The sequence below is a fragment of the Camelus bactrianus genome, chromosome 8 (assembly GCF_048773025.1).
Source record: "Camelus bactrianus isolate YW-2024 breed Bactrian camel chromosome 8, ASM4877302v1, whole genome shotgun sequence".
NCBI classification, from domain to species: domain Eukaryota; kingdom Metazoa; phylum Chordata; class Mammalia; order Artiodactyla; family Camelidae; genus Camelus; species Camelus bactrianus.
Genome location: NC_133546.1, coordinates 1,281,582 through 1,306,977, shown reverse-complemented (window position 1 = coordinate 1,306,977; position 25,396 = coordinate 1,281,582). Strand labels below are relative to the sequence as shown.

General features: G+C 58.5%; 1 protein-coding gene across 2 annotated transcripts in view; it reads left to right on the top strand.

The window, feature by feature from the left end:
- Window positions 1-1,017: 1,017 nt before the first annotated feature.
- SMOC2 (SPARC related modular calcium binding 2) overlaps window positions 1,018-25,396 on the top strand; it is a 142,844-nt gene continuing 118,465 nt past the window's right edge. The window contains exon 1 of one of the 2 annotated variants that reach the window (XM_074367953.1): window positions 1,018-1,343. In XM_074367953.1, the coding sequence (XP_074224054.1) occupies window positions 1,260-1,343 (84 nt within the window). In that variant the 5' untranslated portion in view covers window positions 1,018-1,259. The remainder of the gene's footprint in view (window positions 1,344-25,396) is intronic. The other variant, XM_074367954.1, reaches the window with a different exon arrangement.

Below are 25,396 nucleotides of genomic sequence, written 5' to 3'. Positions count from 1 at the left end.
CAAAGCTTCGGATTAAACATGGGATTAAAAATCAGATTTGGATTTTCTATGTTTCCTTCTTTTTCTCGGTGCCCCTGATAAGTCAATTGAAGCATTGTTTTCAAAAATCTTCACTCCTTTGGTTTTCTGTGAGCTAGAATTAGGGCTTTTTCCTGTAAAGCTGTAAGCCAAGGAGAAACTATTTCAGCAATGCTGTCTGCAGTGGATCCTATCCAGAGTCTGGGCGTGCAGAATTCTCTGGGTTTCCCACCAGTCTCCAGAGGGGAGCCTACAACCCCTGGGCTCGCTTCAGAAACACCTGAAAGGCTTTGACAGAGCTGCCTAAATGCAGCCACATTCCTGCCACACTTGCCCCGGGCGTGCAAGTCAAACTCCAGATCTCTAGGTCCAAGAAAAAGCTCTGGGTGGACTCACCTACGTAAAGATGCCACAGGCACCACCCTCCGGTCAACCTTCTGGCCAGTGTTGGGTGTTGCGCTGAGAGCTGCCCTTACTGGAGAGCCAGCTAATCAATCAGCACATTTGAGAGGCGACAATCTGGGCTGGACTGGGTAGCATTAGAGCCCAGCGTTCCAGGAGAACCAAGGATGGCTGGGGACTGACCTAGGCTTCAAGTTAACTCTGGGGGGTAAACCGGGCCTCAGGGCTGGTTATGCACGGAGAGGGTCAGGCCCTGGGATGGAAAGAGGGGAGGGTGCAGCACAACTTGTTGTGCCAGGAGCTCTCCCAGGCTGCGCCCGCGTTTGGGTGTGCGTGCATCTGTGTGCCTGTGTGTGCACGCGTGGAGAAGGAGGCACGCATACGACACTGACTACAACACAGCCCTGGTGGCCCCCTCTCCATCTCTGGCTCCCGCTGACCTGCGCCGGGGCTGCCTCTCTGCAGAGCGGGCATCCAAGAGGCGCCTAGCGAGCCAGCGGGGCGCAGCGGCGGGCGCGGGAGGTGGGGCTGGGGGAGGGAGGGAGTGAGGGAGGGAGGGAAGGAGGGAGGAGGGCGGGCAGGCGGGCGGGAGGAGGATCCGGGAAGTTCTGGAGTTATTTGACAGGAGCCAGGGAAGCCGCAAAGGACGCGGAGGACCTCTGGGTGCAGGGAGGGCAGCTGGTGGAGTCCGGGCCGCCTGGAGTGGTGGAGGAGAGGACCTCGAGCAGACCCTCCGCCGGGTCCCCCGCCGCCGCGCCAGCGCTCAGGGCGCGGCCGCTGCTCCGAGTGCCACCCGCGCCCCCCGGGGACGAGAGCCCCGGCGTCCCGCGCCCGTCACCATGCTGCTCCCCCAGCTCTGCTGGCTGCTCCTGCTGGCCGGGCTGCTCCCGCCGGCGCCCGCGCAGAAGTTCTCGGCGCTCACGGTGAGTCCCGGCCCACGGGGACCTGGCGGTGGCGCTGCGCCGCCCCCTGCCCGGGTCCGGCCCGGTCCCCGCGGTCCCCTCCAGCCAAAGCGCCCAGGCGCGGGGAGCAGGTGACCCTCGGGGAGGTGGCGCCGCCTTTCGCCCGCGCGGTCGGAGCAGGTGGGCCCCGGGAGGGGCCGAGGCGTGCGCGCCCGGGACTGGAGGCCACCGGCTGCGGCGGGCTGTGGGGTCCCCCCGCCGCGGGTGGGCGGGAGGGGGATGAACTCGCGGGTCCCGCGCTGCCCCGCTCACGGGTGGGCAGGGCCGTGCGCCGAAACCAGGTCTGGGGACAAGGGCGCCGCCCCGCGGACTGTCCGGAGGCGGCCCCAGCGGGGACGCGGCGCCCACTCGCTCCGTCCCACTCGTCCCGATGCGACCACGGACTCGGCTCTCGGCGCGTGGGTGCGCCGACCCGCTGGCGCTGGCTGGGTGGAGGGGCCACGCTCACGGGTGGGTTTCGCCTGGCCCTCCCAGAGACCCTCCTTAAGGGAACTTAGAAGAAGCAGATGACATTACAAATAAAGATTGTTTTTCCGTGGTCTGAGCAGCCAGAAATTGGAGGCACCGGGCGGGCTCCGCGTCCGGCGCTCCCCCGCCCCCCCGGGGCCTCGGGGCCGGGTGCGCCCGAGCGCCTGGGTCACCGCGCTGACCGCGGCGTGTTTTTCTTTCTTAGCTGCGACTTGTCCGCGGGGCCCGGCCGCCAGGCGCGCGGTGCCAAGCGCGGAGCTCCGCGCAGGGGCCAAGCCAAGCCGCCGGCCGCCGGCCCGGGGCCGGGTGTCTCAGCCCCGGCTCGGGCAGACCTCGTGGGCTCGCGGTGTTCGCAAACCCATAATTAATGCAATCTGCAGAAACGAAAACATTCCACTTAAATGTGTTTTTGAACAAGTGCTTGAGAAAACACGAAGGGAGCGAGAACACCTCTGGTGGGGAGACGCTTTTAAGTGGCGGGGGACCTGTCCTAAAGGCGTTTATTGTATCGAAAATACCGACCCGGCCGGGGAGCCGGGCCGCGGCCGGGTTCTGCTTTTCAGCAAATCTGAAGCAGTCCCCGGAGCCCTTCTTCTCCTCCTTTTTCTTTCTGAGCAGGACGAGGGGAAGGAGTTGGAAGAGTTCATTGTTCATGCCTAAAATTCTTCTGGGGCAGCCCTGTCCCTGCCTTGTGTCTCACAAATGACTTGTAGATTAGAAACTGCTAACTCGGAGCTCCAAGGGGCTTTTCACACGCTGGGCTGTCCCTGCGGAGCGCCCATCTCTGCAGAGGGGCCACGGAACAATACTCGCTGTTTGTATCCAAGGGTGTTTTACGTAAATCCAGACAGAGACGCAAGGACACATAGAAACATTCAGACCAGCCCCCGCCCCAGCAAAGAAACCGAGACCCGTTCCCACAATGACCGAGCTGAAGCAGCAAGTTGCCCACGGTGGCCACAGACTTTCTGAAAGTGCCAGAAGTTGGCTGTCACCTGGCCGCCCTCCTCAGGGAGCCTCTAGGCTTGCTGGTCCCCAGGGAGAGCAGCATAAAGCGGTAGTCGCTGGGGCAGCGGAAATTTCTGTGTGTGTCTTCTCTTTTCTCCCCTCCCCTCTTCCTATTTAAGCGTTTCCTGTGAACCCTTCCTCTCCGCCTTCCTCAGGCTGCTTTGAGGATCTCCTGGGTGGCAGTGAAGCCAGTCGCAGGTGGGATTCAGGGGCCGGAGCTGATTGCACATGTGTTGCAAGTCCGGCCCCACCTCAACTGCACTTCCCCAGGGAACTTTATGCCTTAAAAGTATACCCGTGAATCAAATGCCGTGTGGCTTTTGCATCTGGGAGAAAAACTGAAAGCTGCAACCCATTTTGACAGACTCCTCCCCACCCGACTCTCCAGTCTAGGACCCTAAGAAGTCGGTTGAAGGGTCACGAGGAAATGTTGGATGTGCTGGATATTTTTCTGTGGCCCTGCTGTCTTTTCAGATCACTTTCTAGTTTTGGGGGGGGGGTCCTCTTGTTTCCAGTGGAATGGCTTTGTCTCTGCAAGATGTGCTTCTGATCTTTAATAAATCAGAGAGACAATGCCGTCCCTGGGAGGCTGGGCGTGATCATGAGGTGTCTTCTGGATGTGTGGCAAGTGACTTAACTTCTGAATCTCCAGTGTGCTTCTCTGTAAAGTGGGGTTAAAGTGATACCCTCCGTTTAGCTGGCTGTGAGGGTTAAAGAGAAGGCTTTTAGTACACCTGGAACACATCAGTTCTCTGATTAACACTGTTTCTGATGGTGGCCATGCCATGGGTCTTGATGGCTGTGTCATCCTGGTGTGGGGTCACTGGCCTCACGGTGGTTTTGCTGCTCACAGACGTGTAGAGCTGTGCTTGGCCCTAGGTGTGTCTGAGCTGTGTCCAAGCATGTGGGGGCGGGTAGCCCTGGGCAGACAAGTGAGAAAACTCGACTCTGCCTCCTTCTGTTCACTGTTTCTTCTCATGTAGAAACAAGAAGACGCACCCGCCTCTTAGGAGTTAGAAGTGTGGCTTCTCGAGTGACACATCTGTCTTTCTCTCTCCCTGCACTGAATGGCCTTTGTTTGGGGGACAGTGATGCCAGACTGTGTCGCTGGATTTGATCCCCCCTGCTACTTTGTGTCCAAGACTAAGAGAATCTGCTTTGCTCCAGAATTATTTTTTTCATCCCACCGAAGTTATTCTTTAGAAATGACACCTGTGTGTTTTTCCTTTGACTTTCTGACGTTTTGCATAACCGTCTGCTCCTCCTTGAGCGCTGTGTTATTTCCAGTCAACAGGTGGTGCTGCGAAGTGTATCTAATCTACCCCAGTTTGGAGCCACATCTATTTCTTCCTTCTTCGAAGGCCAGGTCATATCCATTTTTCATGGCAGTGGTTGACATTTTTTTCCTTATATTTGTGCTCATGGTGGAGACTAGGGAATAACTGCCAGGGGAGGTCATTGGTTACACATAGTTCTGTTCCTCGAGGACAATCACCGTCTGCTGTGTCCTCGGTTCAGTTCTATGGATTTTGACAGACACCAGTCAGCCCGGACCTGGTTTTCTCAGGAGCACGAGGCACAGTATGACCTGGGACCCCTTCCGCAGAGTACCTGGGAAGAGGCAGTGGGTTCAGGTTAGAGCCGACTAAGTGGAATCCTGCCCACGCTTAGAGGGCAGAGGGGAACGGCCTTCTCCCAGGGCTTCTCGTGGCCCAGGGAGGGTTCTCCCGGGGCTCGAGTCCGCCGCCTGCTCGAGCGCCTCCCAGGTTTCCGTGCTCTGCACATCCGGGGCGCTCCAGGTGTGTTTTCTCCCTGAACCCTCAGAGCAGTCTAACCAGGAAGGCTCTGCTGTGTCCACATCCCAGAGGCCCTGTCGGAGCCCCGACACTGCACTGCTGTAGATGCTCCCACAGTCAACGTGAGGTTTTCTTCCCTGGCTCGGGGAGGGGGTCCCTGCACCGTTTGGGGGCCACCTTTAAGGATGTGCCACTTGGGACCGTCTCCTCCCAGACTGCCTGGCCTTCAGCACGAGGCCAGAGCTAGGACTGGTTTCCCACCCCTGTGTGTGTTTATTTGCCCTGAAAGAGAAGGAGGGAGACGGGGAGACAGTACTTGCTCACATGCACGTTCCACGTGAGCCTCACGGACACGAGCGGCTCTAACGCAGCCGCTGCCGGGAAACGCCCATGCGAGCAGCGCCCCAGCTGCGGGGCAGTCGGAGGAGCAGACGTCGGCCCCCGGCGTGCCGCCGCGCTCGTCACCGGCGTCTCGGGGGAATGACGAGGTGCCTGCCTCCCCCCGCTGCAGACACTCTGAGCACAGCCGGTGCTCTGGGAAGGCTGCACTCCCCTCACCAGCAGAAGACGGGCCACGGAGATGGTTAAGGAAAAGGAAACTAAACACCGTCAGAGGTTTCCAGCCAGGCAGCCCGCTTACATGGCGACCAAAACCCAGACATCTGGGGGAGGCGCTTCAATTGTGATTTGAAATCAAGGCCGCAAATAAAAGCGCAAGCAGCTTCAGCTTCGATGAGACTGTGCCACACGTGGGTGTTGATGGGACTAATGTAAGCTGACATGGTTCAGAGCCGCACAGATTTCCCAGTAATTCTACGTCAAAATGAGCCTTCGCGACGGTCTAGGACTCGCAAGTGGGGCTGGCACTGAGACTGGGACACTGGGATGCGGGGCAAAGGTAACATTTTGTATTTTTGAGTTAAAAGATACACTATTCCACACTCATGAGTCACAGACTTTGAATGAATGCATTTCCATGAGGATTTGAGAATTAGAGAAGAAAAATTAAGAAATAATTTTCTGAGCTCATTTACAGAAGAAACTAGAACTGTTACCCTCCTGTTTCCCCAGTTGGTGGGACCGGTAATGGGACGAGAGTCCGTGATTAATATTTGCACATCTCCAGAGCTTGGATAACACTTAATATACTGAGTATTTAACTGAAGTCCAAGAGAGGAAAGATTTCAGAAAACGAAATCCTAGTTTCATGTGGGCTGAGGAGAAATTACTCTGAAAGTGATAATCACAGGCATCTTTGTGTGGCTTTGCAGCCCCAGGCTGAAAATCAAAGAGCAACGTTTTGTAATAAAACACAAATAAATAGAGCCGAGTGAAATGGCAACTTACGTCACGTCCACCGTCAGGACTGAAAAACAAGAAGTTACAAACGGAAACAGGCGCTCTCTGGGCAGATGTAATTCGAATTTCCATCGTGGGGACCCTCTCCGGCGGACGAGCCGCACTGCGGTTGTAGTCAGACTCGTCGTGTCCGGCCTAGTGTGGGACCTTAACCGGGAAGCTGGCATTTAAGGGGAAGTGAAATGTCCCACTGGGAAGTGAACTTCTTCTTCCTTCAGTAAAACCTTCCCTCCTTTTACTTCCTTCTCTGCCCCGGTCGTCTTTTGTCCTTCTTCAGCGCTTCTGCCCAAGTTACAGCTACTCCCCTCTGCTTCTCCTTTGCCCCAGCTGCTGCCCCTAACGTCACTACTTCCTTTTTAGCTGGAATTCCGTAAGAGGTTTTCTGGTCTCTACCCCAAGCTCTTCCCCCTGAGAGCATCTGCAGGCCCGTCGGCTGCGCTCTGTCCTGGTGGCCGGTGTGCTGGTGGCCAGGCCCCTGCGGTGCCCCCGCCCCCAGCACCGTGCCGCTGACAGCGCCCGTCAGCAAGCCCACGTGGTGACAGGTTTTCTTTTTCTTTTTTTGTGGGGGGTGGTAAGCCAGCTCCTAACATTTGAGGTCACTGGCAGGGCCTTCCAATGGTAACGAAGTTCCAGAAAGCGCGCGGGGCTTGGCTGACGCCAAGGTCTGCCCTGCGTTGGACCCCTGGTCCGAGCGCCCTGGGGTAGACGGTGCGACTATTAGGCCCGCCTCGTTTTGGATGGTCTCAAATTGGTCGGATTTTAGTCTCTTCTTAAAGATTAAGTTCATCCGTTGTTTGGCCCCCAAAAAAGGCCAAAAAAACCGCTCTCGTCTCGGGGTTGACCTTGCTCGAGGCGGGTTGTTTTGTTTGTTTCCTTTCACTCCGCTTGGGACAATCAAGGCCCCGGAAGCGAGCGGTCCAGGCACGAGGCGCGTGCGTCGCTGCGGGTCGCCGTCTTGGGCTTAAGGACCTCTGTGCGCCTGCCCCGGGCTTAGCTGCCCTGGTCTGTCCCGTGCCAGCCCCGGTGGATGGAAAAGCCAGGCGTTTCCTTTGCGGGCCCGAGGCGTCCTGCTGTGCCGGCGGTGGGGCTGCGGCTGCCAAGGTGAACGCATCCGAGAGACAGACGCTGGGCTGGACCAGGAGGACCCCCCAGGGTCCTTCCCCCTCCTCCCTCTGCCGGAAAGCCACAGAGGAGGCACTGCCAGCCCTGGGGCCTCGGGGGCCTCGGGGAAGACCTGTCCTGGTTCTCGTGTGACCCTACTCCTGCCGGGAGCTCCCTTTCTGTGCTTCTAGGAAAAGTGCATCAGAAATGTGTCCCCAGCACCCTGAGGAAGGACGGGTGATTTTCATTTCTCAGGGCACCTTTTCAGCTCGAGGACGGTGATATTTGGGACGACCTTGGCCACCTCTCTCTCCTTCCAGCTCTGAGCAGGTGGGCGTGGTGACTCCGACTCTGAACCCCGTGTTCAGGGCTCTACACGGGATGACCCTTGTCCCTCTGCGCGCACGGGGACCGCTTTTGGGCGCGCCTTCCGAAGACCTGAGCATGGACTTGCATCTGGTCGCCCGTTTCTCGCGCCTGACGTGACCAGCTCAGGGCGGGCTAATCTCTCTGCGCACGACCTGCAGACCCGTGGCCTCACTTCACCCCTCCTTCCTAGCTCTTCTGAGAACGTTGAGAAAATCTGCAAATCCAGAGACCCTCCTGGTGCTGCCTCACTTCCTCACTGGTGCCCTCCCTGATTAGACATCAAATTCAGACAGAGAGACTTCATCACACGCAGTCACCCCACTGATGAGAAGAACCACTTTCAAATATGGAAAAGAAATGATAAAAAATAAATTCCACTTATGCTTATAATTCTAAAAGCAATTCCAAAGATCTGAATGAAGGTAACAGCGAATCGAGTGCCGCATTTGTCTTCGGTCTTCTGCTGGTTCATTCCGTGGAGGACTTGGGTCTGTGTAATCAAGAATTGAAAAAAAAGCAAAACAAAACTGTACATTTAAAGTTAATTGAAAAACTGACCTTTGACAAACAGAAGTTACCGTCCTGCCGTGGGTGGGGCTGCAGGGGTAAGATGCCGTGGGGCTGGCGACTGGCGCTTTGGAATCTCAGGGCCAGGTTTGGGGCTGGGGTCCAGGCGGTGCGCTGGGGAAAGCGCCACCCCGGCATCCTCTCTGTGAAGCGCCGTCAGCCTCACACGGCCTGTGGTGGACGGCCAGCCTTCCCTCCCACCTCCTGAGGGATCAGCCACTGACACGTCACCACGCCTGTTCTGAGGGACTGTCTCAGCCTTCACAGCGAAGCAGCTGAGTCAGGACAGATGGACAGACAGAGCCCTGCCAAGTCCCCATTGTCTCCACCACTGGTCAGGACCCCCTCTCCAGGCGGGTCCCCACTTCCCACCAGTCACACCAGACACGCGGGAGCTGCCGTCCAGGCCACCTCGCTCCTTCACTGGACGTGCTGGTGTCAGAGACGGGGGAGGAGGGTCCCCTTCTCCCGTGGGACCAAACTGATCATCACACCAGGGCCCTCGCCACACAGAGTCTAGGCCAGGGGGTCCTTGGTCTTTGGAAAACAGATACACATGCAGTTTTAACCAATGAAAAGAGAGAGAAAGCGAGCCTTTTGGGGCCCGGCACTAACGCTCTCGACTGTAGGACAAGACCTGCCTTCGGGAGGGCTCTTCCTGTGAGAGACGCTGTCGGCCGGAGCCCTGGGACGACGTTGGGATTCGTGCCGGCTGAGACACGTGCGAACTTTAACAATTCCATCCACTGATGAGTCCACAGAATTTACATCATCTGTTTTCCATGGGCCATTTATTTAGGTTTTTCAAGACGATCACTAGGTCGTGGAAGGCCAGACCCCCTTCCTGACTCTTCCTGTCCAGACCCTTTGCTCCCAGGCTCAGGTTCTGTCTCCCAGGGTCCAGAGGACTCAGAAGACGAGACGAGGTGTGGACGTCAGTGCACCGCGCACCCACCTGTGCCTGGCTCCCCACCCCCTGGCCCCAGTCTGAGGAGCCACCGCAGCCCACGCCTCCCCTTCCCTTTCTGCGCCAGGCTCCACCTTGAGCTCTGGGTGGTCCTCACTCTTCCACGAGCCTGGCCCAGGGACCAGACGCAGGATCTCAGAAGCAGCCGGTCAGTGAACAGCGGGGTGCAACCTTGCCCGATGGCGCTGGTGTGTGGTTGTCCCACTTTCCCAAGTCACTTTCTGAATCCGAGATTCTGTTAAGCCTGTTTCCCCATCATTGGTTCTTGGAATTTTTGAGCCCATAAGTGGGGTTTTATATGTTCGTCCTGTTAAAACCAGATTTGCATCCTGACCCTGTTACCCTCTGGCTTATGTCAGTCTCCAAGCATTCCTCCTTTTTCTTGTAAATGGCTTGGCCTCAGGTCACCTGAGGGCTGGGCTGGGACTCACTCCCAGGAGGTGAGACCCAGGGCCGTTTCCATCTGCTGCGTGAATTCATTGCCCCAGGAAAAAGCCCCAGGAGATCTGAATTTGCGCCCCCTCCCTGCATGAATCAATGACTTAAAAACCATCAGACACTAACTTGGACTCCCAGGTACACCCCACTGTGACTCTAAGCCAGTCACTGTCACTGTGTGAGTGCTCACGTCAGTCTGTTTGGCGGGTGCCCGTCCAGCGCCCTGTGCGAGCTGCCGTCTCTGGATACAGGGATGTGCTCACCTAGGTAGCGGTGTGAGCACGTCCGGCACTGGGGTCGAGACGTCTGCGCACACAGCAAACTCTCCTCACCCTGCCCCTTCCTCTCTGAGAGTCGGGAGTGCCAGCCTTCTGCACTGGGAGCAGCCCTGCCAGCAGCTATGCTCATTTCGTGGGTGTATGTATTTTAGACTTTTGTCAACACCTCGGGGAAAGGAAAGTGAGTAACAGCCCTGGCCTGAACCTACATGTCTAAGTCCTGGCTTCTCCGGATCCACAGATAATGTGCTCGCGCTAATCAGTTCTTCATTCTTAAAAGATTTATCTCTTGGAGGGAGCTGTCAAAGATAGATCCTTCCTTTCCCTCGGAGATATAATCCGGGTGGAGCCACCAACCCCTTCTCTGCATGCCTGGCGTCCGTCCAGCGTTTTTCACCCTGCTGGGAACACAGGTGCGCGCTGGCGGCAGCAGCGCCCACCCTGCAGGCGAAGCGTCGGTGCGATGGTTCCCGCATTGACCACGCGGGGGGGCCCGAGAGCAGCCCGGCTCAGCGGGGCGGGGGCGGGGGCGGGGGCGGGGGCGGGGGGGGGGGTCCCACCCGCAAAGCTCCTGCCACTGGGCCACTCCAAGACCCCACGGGGCCTGCTTAGCACGAGCTCGGGCTCCCACTCAACTCTCCAGGCTTAAGGGTTTGACTCAGGATGCAGGGACACTACAGGAGGGAGTGAACACTCAGGGACGCGTTTCTGTGACTTTCTAGCAACTTTGTTTGGAGTCTGGGATGAACAGGTTAAACTCAGTGCCATCACTCACACATGGATAACAGAGCTGTGTTCCTGGAGCAGGATTCTGGTTTTATGACCCAAGTCAGGAGGGCTGCCCAGTGGGCTGTCTGCCGCCTGTATTCATTCCTTTCTGCCACGAGGTCTGGTCCCTGAGTGAGTGGATTCCATGTAAAGCAGTGGCCTCGCTTGTCTGTCGGCTAAATCAATATTGTATTTCAGCATTGTCCTGAGACATGTCAACTTCATGATGAGGATGGTTTTAACCTGAAAGAACTGTAACTGCGGGATGTAAAAGCCGGGTGCTCAGGCTCTCCAAGCCTCTTCCAACTGAGCATTCCCCCCCGCCCCCCGGAAAGTCTGCAAACAAGCTTTGTGGGAGGAGGACTGGGGCGGGGGAAGGGAGCCACCAGCCCCCTTAAGAGGCTCTCCCTCACCTCTGGCCAGAAATCATTTACATTTCTTTGCATCCAGAGATCTGAAGGAGGCTCTGAATAGTCCTGACTGGCCCCATTCAAATCCACACTGCCTTTCCCTCCCCCCGTCCCCTGCTGCTTTCTGCCTCTGTTCTTTCTCACCTGGCAAAGGAAAAAGCTGCTGCCCTGGCTGCAGGCAGGTCACCTCGCAGACTGATTTCTAAAGATGGGGCAGAGGGGCCACGCCTGCAATCTGAGGTCCAGTTAGCCAACATGGCCTCTTCAGAACCTGGTGCTGGTGTCCTGCGTTGAAGAGGGATACTTGAATAGCCAGCAGGTGACACTTGGTCCGAGGGGCCGCCTAGTGACCCCGGGGTGGCGGCATCGCCCCTCTGTCCTCAGAGGTCAGTGTGTTGTCAACACACCCTGAACCCTGGTCCTCCGAGGTCGTGGTGGCTCAGGTCTGCATCCTTAGTAGTGGGTGCACGGGCAGTGTCCCCATGTGTGCTCAGGTCCAGCAGGGCTCCTGGGGGGCGCCCAGAGAGCTGTGGCCTTATGCCTGGGGCGGGGCGGCTTGCAGGCCTGTCTTCTTGGGGGGTTGGCACGTGGCCCTGGGGCTCCGGATCTCTTGCTTCCTTTCTTATCCCACCCCTAAATTCAACACAGAAGGAGAAAAGAATTTCCCAGGGGCAGGAATGGTAGAGGTTAATCTGCCTGCCTGTCTCTTTCTCTGTGTGTCTCTCTGTCTCTCCTCTGTCTCTGTCTCTGTCTTCCTCTGGCCCTTAGGCTTCCTGCAGTCTCGCCCAGTGTGCACGTGGTCACTGCAGCCACCCCCCCCCCCGGCTGTGCCCCTGCCTGGCCACAGGCCCCCAGCCAGGCTGCCCCTCCCCACACCAGGGAGCCCAGGTCTCCAGCTCAGTGCAGGGAGGCTGGGGTGGCCCCAGGACGGGGGCTCAGTGAACCGAAACATCTGAGAAAGTACATGAACTAACCCCGAACTTGACTCAAAGCCAAATCCTAACCAGACTTCTTTTTTTAATCACAATTTTTTTTTTCACTTTGTCTTCTTTAATACTTTCTGGGTTTCCCAGTTCTATTGAGACTCAGAACAGCCCTCTGTAGGTAGGTAAGCAGGGAGATCCGGGCTCTGAGGACGTGGCGTCCCTTGCTGTCCTGGGACCCCAAGGACAGCGGCGCCGGAGGAGCGGGAGGAGCAGGATGTGGGCTGAGCCCTGCAGGGGCGGGGCACCCAGCTGTGCCGGGGGGGGGGGGCAGGTGCCCTGTCCGCCCTGCAGCCCAGCCCCAGCGCTCTGCAGTGTGCTTTGGGGGTCCCCTTAAAGCACATCTTGGGTGGCAGAGGGGCTTTGATGGAGGAGGGGTAAACAAGGGTGCGGTGAAATGTGCAAATAAAATCGCGGCGGGGCCTCCCCGCGTGCCTGGACTGCTCCGGGCAGTGGCAGGGCTTCCTTGAGGGACCTGGCATCTCAGCTGGCTTAAGGCCATGATGGCTGGTCGCTGTCCAGCCATCAAGTGTCCTGTTATCCTGCAGACACAGCAGTGGACAGGGGGCTGGGGAGGGGTCTCCAGATGTTGCTGTTGGAAATGCAGCCCAGAAGGTGGCTGTCAGCTGAGCCCTGAGGGGCTGGGAGGCAGCTGGGTGGGAGGGGCTGGGAGCATCCTGGGCAGAAAGCCACTCACCAGATAGTGGGGCCTCATTAGGGGCTCTGGAAGGATGCAGGGAGTCAGAGGAGTGGGAGGAGCCCCGAGGAGGTGGGCTGGGCAGCCGGGGGAGCCTCCCAGGGGGTCAGAGCAGAGGTGCAGGCAGGCTCCTGAGGCGGTCCTGATGCTGAGGAGGAAGGCAGGCCAGTTGTGCGTCTGTGATCCTGAGCTGGGGGAGGGGCTGGTGGTACAGCCATGCTGCTGAGGGGGAGGGGCTGGTGGTACAGCTGTGATGCTGGCGGGACCCCTCAGCTATTCAGCCACCTCCTCGTCATGGCAGGGCCGTGCTCTGCTCCACGCACCGCAGGTAGGGACGGGGCAGCTGACCTGGGGCTAGCATACAGGTTCTCTTTAAAATGTGAAAGCAGTAACTGGTGACCTTCGCGTCAGAGGGTGGGTCCTTCTGGGGCGGGGAGGCCGGGTCAGGGGCCATCAGCCCCGGGAGGTCTAATCACGTCCCACTGAGCAGGTCGACGGGGGTGGGGGCGGTGGCTGTGGTCACTCCCAGGTGCTGTCCTTCCCAGAGCTGACCGCCATCGGGCGGGCTCCATGTGAATCGCAGCCAGGCCGGGCAGCGTGGTGGCTGGTTAGGGGGCTGGGGGAGAGAGGGCTTCTCACACTGTTAGGAGGGTGCTTCCGGATCTGGGGGCAATGCCTACCGCTACTGGGAAGGGGGGGGCCCTCCTGAGGGAAGAGGGGGGTGGTGGCAGTGCTGGGCCCCGTGGGGGTGGGGGGAGCTCACGCTCACTCGGTGAGGACGGCGGGGGGTTATCAAGACATCAAGGCAACGAGCGTGGGCTCCTATTTCTGCCTGCGAGAGGTGAGCTCAGGGAAATAAAAGCAAAGCTAAGGCACCGGGAGTTCTGAGAGGCCCTGAGCAGGCGCAGCGGACGCACCGCGTGGGGGGTCATTCCTCTCTGTCAAGCGCACAGGTTGTCGTCTGGGCAGACAGCGCCGAACTCGGAAGTGCAGTGCCCAGCCTGGGTGACCCAGTCTCTGGAGACTTTTCAGTGGCCACTTTGCCCCCTGGAGAGCTGTCCCAACCTGGAGGTACACTCGTGCCCGGGGTTCCTCAGTGGGGGTGTCAGGTGGGGCAAACGTCTGAACACTTGTGACTTCAGGTTAACTGGACCCCACAAAATGTGGGTCAAAAAGAAACCTTGAAGCGACCCCAGGTGCAGCGTGGCTGCCACCTCCCCAGCCGGCATGTCCTGGGTGAGCCTGGAGGGGCTGGTGACTGTCAGGCAGTGACAGCCGTGCTCCTGCAGGACTCCTGAAGCTGCAGTGACTCCCTCCCTGTGTCTTGCCTCCCAGCTGCAAAGTGACCCGGGGGCGTTGTTTGTAGAGAAGCAGGATGCTGGTTGAAATAACCCTTGTACGACCTTGTGGGGCCTGAGGACACGGACACGTCTCCTGGCCCATCGGGGTCCCTGTGGGGTGGGGGTCGGATGGTGGCCTCCGGCTCCCCCTCCACGGGCTCTGGCCTCCCTTCCGAGCCTGGATCCCCTCGGAGGTCCTGCTGGGACTCTGTCTGGCCTGGCAGAGGGAAGGGCCTGGCTGTCCGTGGGCTTTGTCCCGTCTCTCCTCTCCCTGTGGTCTAGGAGAGGCCCTTCTGCTGCTCCTCTGATTCTAGCTGCGTCGTGTCTGCCCTCTCTCCCTGGCTGGGCGCTGGAGGTCCTGTGGAGACGCTCTGATGTGGAATTTGGGACAACTCAAGATCTTTTCCGAAAAGACTCGAGGGACCTCGTGATGACGAACTCTGCAGGTGCGGCCAGGCCGTCGGGGCTCCCGTGCTGGAGGCCGGCTGGCTGCGGTCCCATCCCCGGTCCTCAGAGATGACTGTTGGTCAGGGCCGGGGGATGTAGGGCTGACGGGTTCAGGGCCCTGTTCACAGTGACTCACCCGCACTGACCCTCTGTTCCCCACCCGGTGCAGTGGGTGGGCAAGTCACCCCCATGTTGCAGAGGAGGACATCGGGGCCTATTTGATGAAGTGCCCAGGGTCACTCCACTGGCTGCCTGGCGGGTGGGCTTCCGACGCGAGGGACGGGACGGGACGGGACGGGATGATGCCGTCAGCTCAGGTTTTGTGAGAGAGACACTCAGGCCAAGGGCTTGATCCTGGCTGACCTCACTCCAGGAGAGGCCGCAGAATCCGCTGGGGCCTGGAACGCGGAATCTGGGTCACAGGCAGGAAGCACAGGCCGGGACAGCCTGGCCGGGAGCCTCCTGCGGCACCTGCGGGGAGAGGTCCCCCCGTGGGAACTTAGAAGATGTGTTCCTGGAATTCGGCGTGTGTAGGACGACCTGGTGGGGGGTGGGGGCTGGTGAGAGGCAATCTGGGCACCGCGGGGCCCGGGCCCTGGGCTGGGGGGTCTTTGCAGCTCAGGGAAAGCCCAGGAGTTGTCCCCGTGGGAACCCTGAGTCAGGGAGGGGGCGTCACTGGATGTTCCTCCCCGGCTTTCCTTCCCTCCTCTCTGACTCACACGGATCTTTCGATAGCAGGTGTTTGGCTTTTATTATCTTGGTTGAGCCGTGATTCTCTCTCTGAAATTTTGAACTCTTTCTAGATCCTTTGAAGATAACTTTTAATTAATTGTAAATAAGATAAAATTGACTTTGATTGACTGACGCCATGGAAGATTTTCCCAGGTGCACCCCGTTCGCCTCAGACTTACAGGCTACAGTCACACGGTGATTAAACCGGGGGGAAGGGGGTGGAGGGAAACGGGAGTTTGGGGTTTGCAGATACTAACTGCTGCGCATAAAGTAAACAACAAGGCCCTGCTGTGGAGCACAGGGAAGCACGGTCAGTATCTTGTGGTGAGTAGTAACCTGTAATGAAAGAGAGTACAAGAAGGAACATAGGTATGTGCGTGTGTGGCTGGGACACCATGCTGTCCGCCAGCGATGGACACAACATTGCAAACTGACTGTACTTCAGTTAAAAAAAGGAAGTATACATAAAAAAAAGTACTTGAGACCCATGCAATTAACAACCCAGGACTCCTTACGTGAAATTAACCTCAAACGCCAGCCTCCAAGCGGTTGTCTGGAAGAAATGACGGGCTATCCTTAGGGGGCCAGGGAGGTAGAGGAGCTTTTAGGGGTCGGTTCAGTCCCTTCATTTTGTAAGGAGAAAGTGGAGCCCCAGGAGCCAGGGGCAGCCAGGTGCGCAGCCCATGTGTTGGGACTCAGCGTCACCAACCCTCCGCCTTCCTGCTTTGCTGGCTGGAGGTTGAAAGTGAAATTTAATGCCAGGTTTTAACCAAAACCAAATATGAATTCAGCATCCAAATCGTCCTGGTATCTTCCATTCATCATTATAAAAAACTGATTTTGGTGGAAACACGTTACACAGACAATGAATGGCACGACTTCTTAAAATTAACGAGGGACAGTAACGTGAGTGCCACCGTGGTGTCCCTTTGGCTTCCACGTGAGTTCATGGTGAGGCAGCGGTCTGTGCACTGTGAGCGTGAGGAGGGCGACTTGTCTCCGAGACGCCGGGCCTCGTTAGGAGGGGTTTGGTTCACAAGATAAGCAAAACTGAACCTCTTCCCCCCGCGGTACTGGGCGCGCTGTGAATTTCTGGGGAACCACTTTTGAGATCTTGGGCACTGTGTAGAGAACACATGAAAACGAACTATGCAGGATGCTTTTGGGCGTCTCCCTTTTGGGGCAGTTAAGGTTCAGTCCTGTGGCTCTTCATTTGGCGGCTGTGTTGTGTCTACTGCCTGCCTTTAAGATTCAGTGAGAGCCTGCCGTTGAGTTCCAGGGCAGCAGGAAGCATTTGGGACGTGAGCTAAAATCTTCGCTGCAGCAGCACTTTGGATGCGGTGGAGCCTTGCATCTTTAAAGCTGTAGAATTTTTCTCTCCACGGAGACTACAGTTCTCAGCGTTCAGGCTGGTAGATCAGAGGGGGCCGGGGAGAAGCGAGGCAGGCGGTCAGGAGCGCGTCCCCGCCCCCGCCCCCCAGGCGTCGCCACTGCTGCGCCCTTACAGGTGTCAGGTGCTGCTGCTTGAGGCCGTGGTGTTCTAGGTCCAGGACGTGTGGGGCGTCGAGGTGGCACTCGGGTCCTCAGCAACGGGGTGCCCCCGGCTGCCACCCGCTGCTCTCTCTTCCCCTTTGGCACAGCTTCTCGCACAGACACCTCCCTGGTAGTTCTTGCCCCGTCAGCGCAGAGGCCTGAGCTGTGCCCTTCCCCCACCCACGGGTCCTCTGACCCCCCCCCCCAAAACCTGTAGGCACGTCTTTGTTGCCTGAGTGGCTCGGGTCCCCAGAGCCCGTCAGTGCAGCCTGTTCCTGGGCAGCGGAGGGGTCTGGCGCCAAGAGGCGTAATGGGGTTTGTGCTGGCTTCCGACAGGTCTTCCCCGGGGAAGCTGGGCTTTGGTGACGAGTCGTGAACATGCTGGTGTCTGCAGCCTGAATGGCCCCTTCCTGTGAGGCGTGGCCTCCTCTGCCCAGGTGCCTCCCAGGTGGCCTTGGTGTGCGGTTTTCAGGGCTCCCCCGTCTCTCTGCTCGGGCAGTGGGCATCTGTCCTCCCTCCCAGCGGGGCCCTCGTGGCCCAGTCCTCGTCCCCCACCGTTTCAGAGCCCCGTCCAGTCACGGCACTGCACGTGCATGAGGCTCCCACTGGTGTTTCCCGAGGGGACTCTGATGATGGACTCCAACGACCCTGGAAAGGTTAGGGAGGAGGGGGGACGGCGGACTCAGGGGATGTGGGAGAAGGCTCGGATGAAGGGCTGTGAGAGCTTGGGGCTGGGCTGAGCTCAGGTGTCCGCAGGCAGTCATGTCCACTCAGCCTGTGGGCTGCGTGACCCGGAGAGGGGCCGGAAGCAAGAATTACCCCGGGAAGAGGGCCGGCGGGGGTGGTGGGGAAGCAGGAGGGTCCATGACCTTGGTAACTGCTGGAGATCACCTGTCACCCTGAGGAGCCGTCTAGGGTGAAGCATCCCCCGCTTACTGGAGGGTGCTGCTTGAGCCTGGTTCCTGCAGGACAGCCGGGGTGGGCTCGTGGGTCCTTGTGTCTCAGGGGAATCGCCGCTCCCTCCCCCTCCCCCAGGTCCCAGGTCCTCTGTCCTTAAAGCACTCTGCTGACCCAAACCAGAAAATAGGAAATACCGAAGTGCAGGGGGCCGGGATCTGCATGGTATTAAGTAACGTGCCCCCTTTCCCGTGTTCACCTTGCGGATAATCTCGTGTTAGTCAGAGGAAGCATCAGGCCTCGCAGACACCTACAGTTCCAGGCAGCCAGCGCGAGGCAGCTCAGTACTGGGGGGGGGGGTAGCTGCTGACCACGTGTGAGGAGTGGTCCCCAGTGACTGAAAGGAAAGAACCGTGGTTCCAGGTGGTTTGGGAGGTTCCTAAAACCTGGTAGCCTGGCTTTTCCATTTGGCGCCTGCGGACGGCTGAAGGCATTTGACGTCAGGATATGAAGGAAGCGTAAAGACGCGCGGAAGGAATGTGGCCCCAGAGGAGGGAAACTAATGATGCGAAGTGAGCTGTCTGGACAAGGAAGATTAAGATGCTTCTGGATAATGTTCTGTGCTCGGGAAAAGCGCCAACCCCAGCGGTTATCTCGCTCCTCACACCTGTCCCGGTGACCTCGGGACACAGCCGGGCAGGCCCCGGGGCGTCATCTTTAGGGGGTGGGGGAGCTCCCCAGAGAGGGTCTGCGAGGTGGAGCCGGGATCCGAGCTGCCGTGCCTCAGTTCATCCCCGGGATTTGAGATTGGCTCCCACGTGGATGGCAGCGCCGGGCTGGCCCTCAGTGATTCCTCCTGCGTCCCACCCCGCGCGCGGGGCCGCTGTCCCGGGCCGCCTCCAGGAGCGCTACTCTCGTTGGGAGCAATAGCCCCGTTCTCCAGGAAGGCAGACGACACTTTCTGGGATGATCCAAAAGCAAGCGTTGTGTCGGGCATCATCAGTTTCATGAACATTCAGTTCATGTTTCCCACTGTTTTCTTTCACCATGCCTTCTCTGGCCAGGGTCTAGAACCCAAAGTGTCAGGGCTCATACGATGTTCCCACGAGCCACAGGCAGGCCAGCCTGCAGGCATCCCGTGCCACGGACTCTCATATTTTTATTATCAGGTTGCAAGTAGTAGCATTTTGCAGGTTTCCAGACTTCCCTCAGACTGCACTCGGTGACTTCCCTCTGCGTCACAGAAGAGGCGTCTCTGGGACAGGACGCAGTGAAGGGAACCACCTGGGAGACGCCGGACAGCTTCATAGAGTGTCGGGGAGGGACGTGTGGGCGAGTTCCGCGGAAGCCAGAGTCCCTTCTGCAGCCAGGACGGGTGGGCTGCAGTCCTGCACGCCACCCCGACCCCAGGGCCTGTGGTCACGCAGGGCTGAAGGCCCAGTGTCCTGAGGAGGGCGGGGGCTCCGCAGGCCACGGAAAGCCCGCCCCGCAGCGTGCGCTGCTGCTCCTGGGAGCTGCCCCACCGCTGACCGCGTGTGTCAGCGCTGGCTGTCCCCCTGTCATGGGAAGGGAACCGACCGGTTTGCCAGTTTCTTGCCGCTTCATTTAATCCACAAAAAAGCAAGCTTTTGGCCAAAGCTTCAACATACTCGTTCTTTTCTTTCTTTAATAGAAGATGCATTTCCCCCTGGGCAAAAATACTCTCTACTCAGGGAAAAGCGTCATCCGCCCGCAGCTCTCACTTCTGGTGTCTTTTCCCCTTTTTCTTTCTCGCGGTTCCTGGCAGAAGGCCAGCCTTTCCTCTCAACCTCTGGACACTTCTGAGTCCCTCCCAGAGCCTCTGGGCTCCCGTGGAGAGACTCTCTCCTTGTCAGGGCTCAGATGCACGCCAGGGACCCCAGGCCCCGTGCTGCTGGCCGTGGCTGAAGGAGGGTGAGTCCCGCCCGTGGACGACTGACCTCAGGGCTTTGTGAGCTTGAAAAGCCGTGCCCTTTCCTCACTGCAAGATTCTGGGTTCAAAGGTTGCATTTTGTGAAGCCTGATGCACAATGAGATGAAATCGAGGTCTGGGGAAGTGGGGAGCCACCCGAAGCCCGAGGCCTGGGCTGAGCTCAGGGCCCGTGGAGTGGGTGGGGAAGGGTGCAGGGACCCCGGGCAGTGATGGAGGGAAGGGGGGGAGGGGCTGCCTCCGAGGACGAGGGGGCTCTGTTCTCTGCCACAGGCAGCGAACCAGAGTGTCGAGGAGCAAGTGCGCGTTCCGAGTGCTGCGCTCACGCTCTGTGTGCGCGTTCGGCTTCTGTCCCGAGGATGGGTTGTCCGCCCCCTGGACGTGGGAGCATCTATGGCTGCTTATCGCCGTGTCAGCGAGGAAAGGGCCCCCCAGCAGGACTGGTCTCGGCCGCTCCCAGTGCGGCGCGTAGGGTCCCCGCGGCCCGGCTGCTCCGCCACGTGCTAGCGCCTCGTCCGCGTGAACCTTGTGCTGGAGCAGCTCCAGCTCAGCCCCGCTGGGAGCTGCTGGCTGCTTCTTTCAGACGCCTTCCTGAGTTTACTCGAGTTTCCCTGGGGACCAAGGACAGTTTTCCTTTCGATACGCTGATCATGGATTACTCTTAGACTTTTCTTAAACTCACTGTAACACCAGTTATATGAAAAGATTTACTGGGAATGTAATGAAACTGTAGCAAAATATTGCAAACTCACCTGTATCTCTGAGGAGGCACCATTAATTCCGGTTTTGTTAATGGACGCATCTCATGAATAATTATCCCCGAGAGCCACTCCGGGAGGCTTGCAGGCTTGCGCTCTGACACCCTTGTCTCACCCAAGACGCTCCCCGCATCAGCTTCACAGCAGTGAACAAAACACGACGTTGGAGACGAGACGCCGGGTGTACTGACCTGTGCTGTCCAGGCGGATTCACAAAACCTCCACGACTTTCCCGCCGGGTCCGGGTCCTGACGGCAGATGCGGGCCGTGTGAGGTCAGGGCTCTGCCCGCCTGCGGCGGCTCTGGAAACACACATTCTACGGGGACAGAAACGCCACTTTTAAGGGGTTCTGAATGCTGATGCTGAGAAGGCTTTAAACTGCAGGACCCATTTCTGCACACAGGCCGTGGCTCTGAAGGGCTGCGTGAGCGCTGGAACCTGCCAGGCAGTTTTACACTTGAATCTGCCTCCCTGTGTCTCAGGGAGACCACGGTCGCAGACGACCGTGACGACTGATCGTGTGAGTTAACGTTTCGCACTGACCGCTGTGAGGTGGTCGGCTGCCCTTCCCTGCTGGGCCGGCTCCTCCCTCTCTGGGCGGCTTCCGTGGGCTTGGGCTCCTGCCGGTCCAGGACCAGAGCGGGGCCAGGGCAGCCCCCCAGCTCTTCCCCAGTTGTGGGCTGGCTCTTGTGTCCCTGACTGGTGGTAGAGGGGTCTCTCTCCCAAGATAAGAGCTGTGTCTTCCAGGGTTTGTCTCTGCTCCGGGTCTCAGTCTCTCGGGAATCCCTGAGCCGTGCCTTCCCTGGGGAGCAAGTTTGGCAGACTTGACGGTGGGTGGGTTTTGCCAGGGGCAATTGAGCACGTTTTGTAAACACATCCAGGGTCACTGGTTTATGTAAACAGGAAGGTTTGGTTGGCGGAGTGGAGTTGGAGCAGGAGGAGTCTAGGGATCAGGATTTGAACCCAGGAGCGGTTTTCTGCGTCTCGCTGTGTGTAGCTGGTGCCCTGAAGTCAATAAGCCAGCAATTCAGAGCATCCTGCAAATTCAGGCCGATACCCGAAGCCAAACCCCACGCCTCTGTGGCAAGAACACACAGGGCACGTGGTCCCTACCCGCCTCGCCGGTCCCTGCAGATGACATTTACAAAGACAAAGAGCCTCTACCGCAGGACGAGTATTGCCAAGATTTCCAACTTGCAGTCTCATTAGCAGCTTTCTCGTCTCTTCAAGAAAATTGAATGGAAATTCCCAGTTTGTTCAACGAAATAGTGCTTATGTCTTTTTTCCTTGTCTTTGGGCTGGAAGACTAGATTAGAAACAATAATTTTCTCTAAGCTTGATCTGCTCATAGAAAATACATTTGGAATTTTAAATATATTCATTTTCTCAAAATTGGCCTTTCTAAGCAACCGTGTATATGGTTTAGTGCAGAATTTTTCATGGTGTGAATCAGGGCCAAAGTCCGTCAGAACCACCCACCATGCTGGTAAAAATGTGGATTTGCACCCACTCTTGCTGCCCTGAGTCCAGATCTGCAGGGTGGAGACAAAACATGCTCTTTTTAAAGCAGAATCTCCGGCGATCCTCAGGCACGGCAAAGTCTGACTTGATGCTGGTTCCACGGAAAGGCTTCTAGAAATAAGGCTCCCCCTCGCCCCTGTGGGCGGCGTCTTTTCATGAAGGAAACCTTTCAGTAAACCTGTTTTACCACATCCGTACAGTCAATTGTTTTTAAAAAATCCAAGTTTTAAGCTTGGCCACCTTGGACATGACGCTGTTCTGTGTTGAGCTAGCCAAATTTTGAAAAAGGTTTCTGTTCCAGGACCCAGTGAAGCGCTTCTCTGACCTTTTGTTTCTTAATGAAGTCATGGGCGAGGCGTCTGAGGCCACAAGCAACGCCCTGCCGACGCGCGGGAAGTCTGGGTTTTCTCCGTTGCCGTTGAGGCTCTTCTGGGGTCACCTTTACCAAAACGTAAAAAAAAAAAAGGAAGAAACACCCTGTGTGGGCTGCGGGGAGCTCGTTACGTGCACATTCTGCAGCGTCTGCTCAATTTGGTGACACCGACTTCTCCCTTTACACATCAGCCTTAGACAGCTTGAGGACAGCGGTGCGCCCCGCGGGCCGGGCCGCGGCCTCGCACCGCGGATGCTGGGTGTGGGCCGCCCCAGCTAACCCCGTCTCCCATCGATCTCCATGGAAGTTTCCACATCACTGTGACGTTGCCTTGGGGCATCCTGATTTGCCAGGAACAGTACAAGCCTTTGCCAAATTGAATTTTGGATATCCTCCTTCATGAAAAGCGGACGCTCAGGCATCATTCCCTCCAAGGCGTGGATGAGGCCAGGCTGCAGGAAGGGGTCGGTGTCTCAGGAACAAAGTCATTTTGCTGCGTTTCATTCTGCACCGCTGCTGTTGGGGCGGGTGGGGAGGGCCTCGCGCCTTATGCAGCAGGAAGGGACTGGGCCGGGGAAGGTGGGGGAAAGCTGTCCTGGCCTCCGTGCTCTGCCCAACACGGTCTCTCTCCCGAGCACGCCCGTGGGCGGGGAGGTGCCTTCAGCGCAGCCGGGCAGCTCTGATTCACGCGCTCAGACGCGCTTTAACTCGCCACCGGCTGTTGCCCAAGACGGCGAGATGCAGTCTTCTGGCGGAGAGTGTTTGCTGTGTGGGGCTGTCAGTCTAATCTCGACACCTCAGCGTGACTAGGAGCCAGATGCTGCCAAGTTCTGGGTGGTGGTGGTGGGGGGTGGCGAGGACCAAGGGCCGCAGGCTGCTGGGGGGCGCAGGGATGTGGCCGCAAGTCTTTGCTCCGGAGTGGGTGGGGTGGCGAGTCCAGGCCTCGGCTCGGCGGGCGGCTCCATAGGCGCAGCTCCCTCCTCCCCGACCCGCAGTCTCTGTCCTGTGTCACAGCCCTCCTGGCTACGTGGGCCCCTTCAGTGAGTCTGGGGGCTCCGGGCCAACCCCTCTTCTCTCCAAAGTGGGGAAGATGGCCATCCTCTCGTGCCGCTCTGTCTCTGCCCGAGTGGCCCCTGGGTGCCAGAGGTCCAAAACGTGTGACTTTGGATGTGCATGGAGCTGCGGTCACGGTCAGGTGGAAGGCCCACCGCCCGCCGCTCAGTGGACGGCAGAGCAGCTGGACGGGGGTCAACTGCCCGGCCCTGCCCCGGGGGCTGGACGGCAGGGATGCTGCCTGACGGCCCTTCATCAGCCCCTGCGATGGGCCGTCCTGTGACAAGGAGGGGGTTCCTCCAGGGCCAGTGTTCTGTGTGAGTGTGTGCAAAGGTGTGAGTACACACCAGTGAGCGTGTGCCTGAGTGACTGTCCAGGTGGCACCACGCACACGCACACACACGCACACATACACACACGCACGCACGCACGCACGCAGCCACCCGCTGTCCTGGTGCACAGGCTGGGTCAGGGTTCAGGGTGCCCCGTGCCTTCATCCCGAGGGCCCCACCCCCGCAGACTGGTGGAGTCCTTCTTCCCACGATGTTGGTGCTGGCCCTGGGACGGGGAAGGCAGGCTCGTGCTGGGCGGTGGGTGGCGTGAGCCTGGCCCGTATGCCCAGGTGGACTCAGATGTCCTGAGCACCCGCTCTGTGTGTTTGTGCCCCGGGGAGGGCGAAGCTTGAGGGCCCCACAAGACCCTGCATCCTGATTTAGCTGCGGCTCTGGGGCACGTTCTGTGAGCGCGCGTGGCTTCCTCATTGTGAAATTCCCCCCCAGGCTCTGTGGCCGCCACCCTCTCCTGGATTTTGTCCCGGTGCTGCCTGGTCCTCTCCATCCTCCTCTCCAGGCGCCCTTTCCCATGCCAAGCTCTCTCTGCCCATGGCATCTTGTGCCAGGTCGCGGCCCTCTGCCCTCTCAGCACACCCTCGCTCCTCATGATGCCGCTACATCCGTGTCTTTCAACACCATCTGCACCCCAGTGATTTTCACATTTGTCCGTCCAGCCAAACTCTAGATGCACGTACAGCTGCCCCCTTCATCTCCATGGCCGAGACGACGGAGCACAGCTGCACAGGTTGCACACTGCACAGCTCTGGGGCGCCATCTGTGTGGGCCGTAGAGGACCGCGACCAGCCAGGGTGGCGGCTGCTGTTGGGCTGAGGAGATGTGGAGCAAGTGGCGGGGCAGCAGCTGCCTCGCTCCCCAGCCCCTGGGGTGTCTTCAGCTCCTAGCCCGTGGGCGTGGGCAGGCCGTGACGAGGGTGTCGCAGCCGTTGGGGTGTTTTAAGTGGTACTTACTGTCCTGCTGATGACAGAGAAGACTAGCTTCTAGTCTGAGGACCAAGGTCCCAGATGCGTCTTTCAAGAACAAAGAGAAGAGGAGGAGGACGGAGGTGACTGATTTCAGGTTCGGTTGCTGTGAATCGAGCCGACACTCGTGGTCCGGAATTTCGTCAGATGGTTCCTGTTTTAGGACGGAGACTGGAACCAGAGAGGCTGCACCCACCCTGGCTCTGTCACTGGCGACTTGTTAAATTCTTGTCCCCTCGGTGAACACGATGCTGCTCCCATCAGATCCGGAGACGCTCCAGGGGCGGCGTGCAGGGGCGGCGTGCGGGTAAGCCTCGCCCTCTAGGGTCTTCCTTCCTCTCCCTATGGATGTAGAAGGAGGCCACCCGTTTACTTACTTCTTCCTGAGACATCTGTGGAAGGGCTGCCATGTGCCAGGCACCCCGAGTGATGCCGGATGAAGAGACCCGCTCATTCCACCCCACCCCGCAGCTCAGGGGGAGGACACCATCTCACCGGCCAGCAGGGGTGCGCACGAAAAGCTGATTCTCTGAGAGATCCACAGAAGCCTTGGGGAGGAGACGAGGCATCTGCGGGAAGGAGGCAGGCCGGAGGCTTAGGTTACACCAGGCGTGGAGGGCTAGGACCACGGGTGGCTGTGGGTGGGCAGCTTGTGTGCGAAGGACACGTCAGAGATGCCGTGGTTCGGGTCACCACAATAAAGAGAATCTCGCAATAAAGTGAGGCACACAGAGTTCTGGATTTTCCAGTGCCTGTAGAAGCTGTGTTTATAGTACACTGTCGCCTGTTAAGTGGGCAAGGCCGTTGTGTCTGAAAAGGCAATGCGCACACTTTCGTTAAAGATACTTGATGGCTAGAAAGTGCTAACCCTCGCCTGAGCCTCCGGTGAG